This window comes from Kogia breviceps, chromosome 7 (assembly GCF_026419965.1).
Source record: "Kogia breviceps isolate mKogBre1 chromosome 7, mKogBre1 haplotype 1, whole genome shotgun sequence".
In the NCBI taxonomy this organism is placed as follows: Eukaryota; Metazoa; Chordata; class Mammalia; order Artiodactyla; family Physeteridae; genus Kogia; species Kogia breviceps.
Window position 1 is genome coordinate 79,586,502 of NC_081316.1, and position 2,773 is coordinate 79,589,274.

Sequence of the window (2,773 nt, forward strand, 5' to 3'; positions counted from 1 at the left end):
GAATGGGAGAGATGGATGTCATCGTGGAGGATGACATGGGGAGAGAAGAGGGTGAAAAGAGAATGAATGAAAAATTGTGTTGAGGATGGAGGAGGAACCACCAAAAGAAGGATGTTTCAGGAACCAATACATTATCACAGACTCAATATGCATCTTCCTTGCTGACCAGTTCCTGACCTGACTCCACCCCCGAGGGACACAGCTCAGCCTTGACCAATGACTTTAAAGGATTAGGGAGAACAAAGGGCCAGAAGTTCAGCAGTAAAGAATAAAAGGCCACACCTTCCAGCAGCAGCACAGACTTGCTTCTGACACTTCTGTGATCACCAGTAAGCTCCAAGACCTGACATCATGGTGCATTTTACTGCTGAGGAGAAGGCTGCTATCACTGGCCTGTGGGGCAAAGTGAATGTGGAAGAGGCTGGAGGCGAGGCTCTGGGCAGGTAGCAACTGGACTTCATGGGGGAGGATGGTGAATATGAGCCTGGTAAATTGACCAGGAAATTCTTCAAACTTTTCGAGTCACTGATTTTCCATCTGCTATGGTCTCATCTCATAGGCTCCTGGTTGTCTATCCCTGGACCCAGAGGTTCTTTGACAGCTTTGGCAACCTGTCTTCTCCCTCTGCCATAATGGGAAACCCCAAGGTCAAGGCCCATGGCAAGAAGGTGCTGACATCCTTCGGAGATGCTGTTAAGAACATGGACAACCTCAAGGGCGCCTTTGCTAAGCTGAGTGAGCTGCACTGTGACAAGTTGCACGTGGATCCTGAGAACTTCAGGGTGAGTTCAGGAAATGGTCATGTGTTCTTTTTATGCTTTTTACTTTGCAATAATAATGGAAGTTGAGTCTTTGGTTGCAAAGACTAGCAAAGATCTCAGAAATCATAGATCAAAGTTGGTGTTAAGAGCGCAGAGGGCTTCCCTGGTGGCACAGCGGTTGAGAGTCCGCCTGCCGATGCAGGGGATACGGGTTTGTGCCCCGGTCCGGGAGGATCCCACATGCTGCGGAGCGGCTGGGCCCGTGAGCCATGGCCGCTGAGCCTGCGCGTCCGGAGCCTGTGCTCCGCAACGGGAGAGGCCACAACAGTGAGAGGTCCGCGTACCGCTAAAAAAAGAAAAACAAAAAAGAGGGCAGAATTCCAGTGGACATACCAAGAGCACCTTGATTCAGGACTAGTGACAGTAAATGGCTACTAGCCCTTTTAAGCCCGAGTTTGCTTAAAACTTTTCGGGGACTTTTGTTAGAGCTGGATTTGTTTACCCAAGAGAATATCAAAGAATAACAGACTTGTTCAAGGAGGAATGGAATCTGGTTTTGGTAGATGAAAACCTGTCTCAAGGAAAGAGAAATGTCTTATTTTATGTGTCTCCTGATGACTGAAGTTTAGGAAGATATTTGGGAGAATAATTTTTAGGCAGATGGTCTCGAAGAAATATCAATCAATTCTCTACATATATTAAATTACCCATCAATATTGGGACTAAGTGGAGGCTTATTCCTGCATTGGTTGGAGACTTTACTAAACTCACTCTAAGAACCTATGCAGCCCTGAAATCCTATGATTACAAGGATTAGACAATTGGTACATGTGAGAGGGAGGGAGAGAGGCAAATAAAAATGGTGAAATGGGAGACAGTGAGGGGATATAGGTAGACAGAATGTTGAATGGAGGGCTCATAGAATTTATATAAAATTTAAAAACTAGCTTAGCAGAGTTCATTGCACAGATACAAAGCATGGAGCAGTTTATGATGTGGAGCTGGGAGCAGGTGTAGGTATTAAGCCATTATTCTCTGCAACTCTTTTAGGAAAATTCTACTCAACATATCTAATTGTCATTTTGTCTCTCACCTAACAGCTCCTGGGCAACGTGATGGTGATTATTCTGGCTTCTCACTTTGGCAGAGAATTCACCCCTGAGTTGCAGGCTGCTTGGCAGAAGCTGGTGGCTGCTGTTGCCACTGCTCTGGCCCACAAGTACCACTGAATTCTCTTTTCAGTTCACCATATTTTGTCCCCAATGCCTTCCTTCTGCACATGGGGACTGGGGTTTGGCCTCAAGAGCCCAGCTCCTGTTTAATAAAGTACATTCTATTCAGTGATCACAATTTAATATTGTATCTTCTCCATCATTTACTCTTGTGTTAAAGGAGAAAAAGTTCATTGGCTGTGGGGTGGGGAGAGATGTAGGAAGAAGAGCCCTTTGAGAAGTGTGTGTGGACTCATCAACAGAAGACAGACGTCCTGGGAGGATTCAGGATGATTGAGAGGATGCCAAGATGCAGAAAGGAGTTTTCTGGGGTGGGAAATGGTTAGTTAAGTGGGCAGGGACTTACAGGGCAGTGTGGCAAAAACTTATTGTAGGGGGAAGAAAGGAGGTAGTAATCAGTGCCTGAAAAAAGCCAAGGCTGAGACACTTGAAGTCATTGTGCATCATATTCTGATTAAATGTAACATGCACTAAAATAAAGCTAGAATTAGGATAGTATGTGAATGGGGGGCGAGTGAAGACCAAGACTTAGTGTAGGAGATAAGATAAGATACTAACAAAGGTGCATAGTCTAAGACTAGCAAGCCTGGCCTTGGTAACCTGCATGAAAGTGACTCTCTAGAAGTAAAGGAGAGAGGAAGACATAGGTAGAGCGTTAGGAAAGACTAGATAATGCAAGGCCATGAATATTAAAATAAAAGCTATTACTATGATAGTGGCAAGAGTAAACAATAAATATTCTTAGAACTTTAAATGACCCAAGGGATAGGATTTGGGGGG

General features: G+C 44.9%; 1 protein-coding gene across 1 annotated transcript; it reads left to right on the plus strand.

Annotated features, from left to right (window-relative positions):
* Positions 1 to 342: 342 nt before the first annotated feature.
* LOC131759973 (hemoglobin subunit epsilon-1) lies at positions 343 to 1,990 on the plus strand. The gene is made up of 3 exons (XM_059069563.2): positions 343 to 443; positions 560 to 782; positions 1,862 to 1,990. Exons 1-3 carry the CDS (start codon positions 352 to 354, stop codon positions 1,988 to 1,990), a joined length of 444 nt encoding a protein of 147 aa, XP_058925546.1. The 5' UTR covers positions 343 to 351.
* The last annotated feature ends 783 nt before the right edge of the window (positions 1,991 to 2,773 follow it).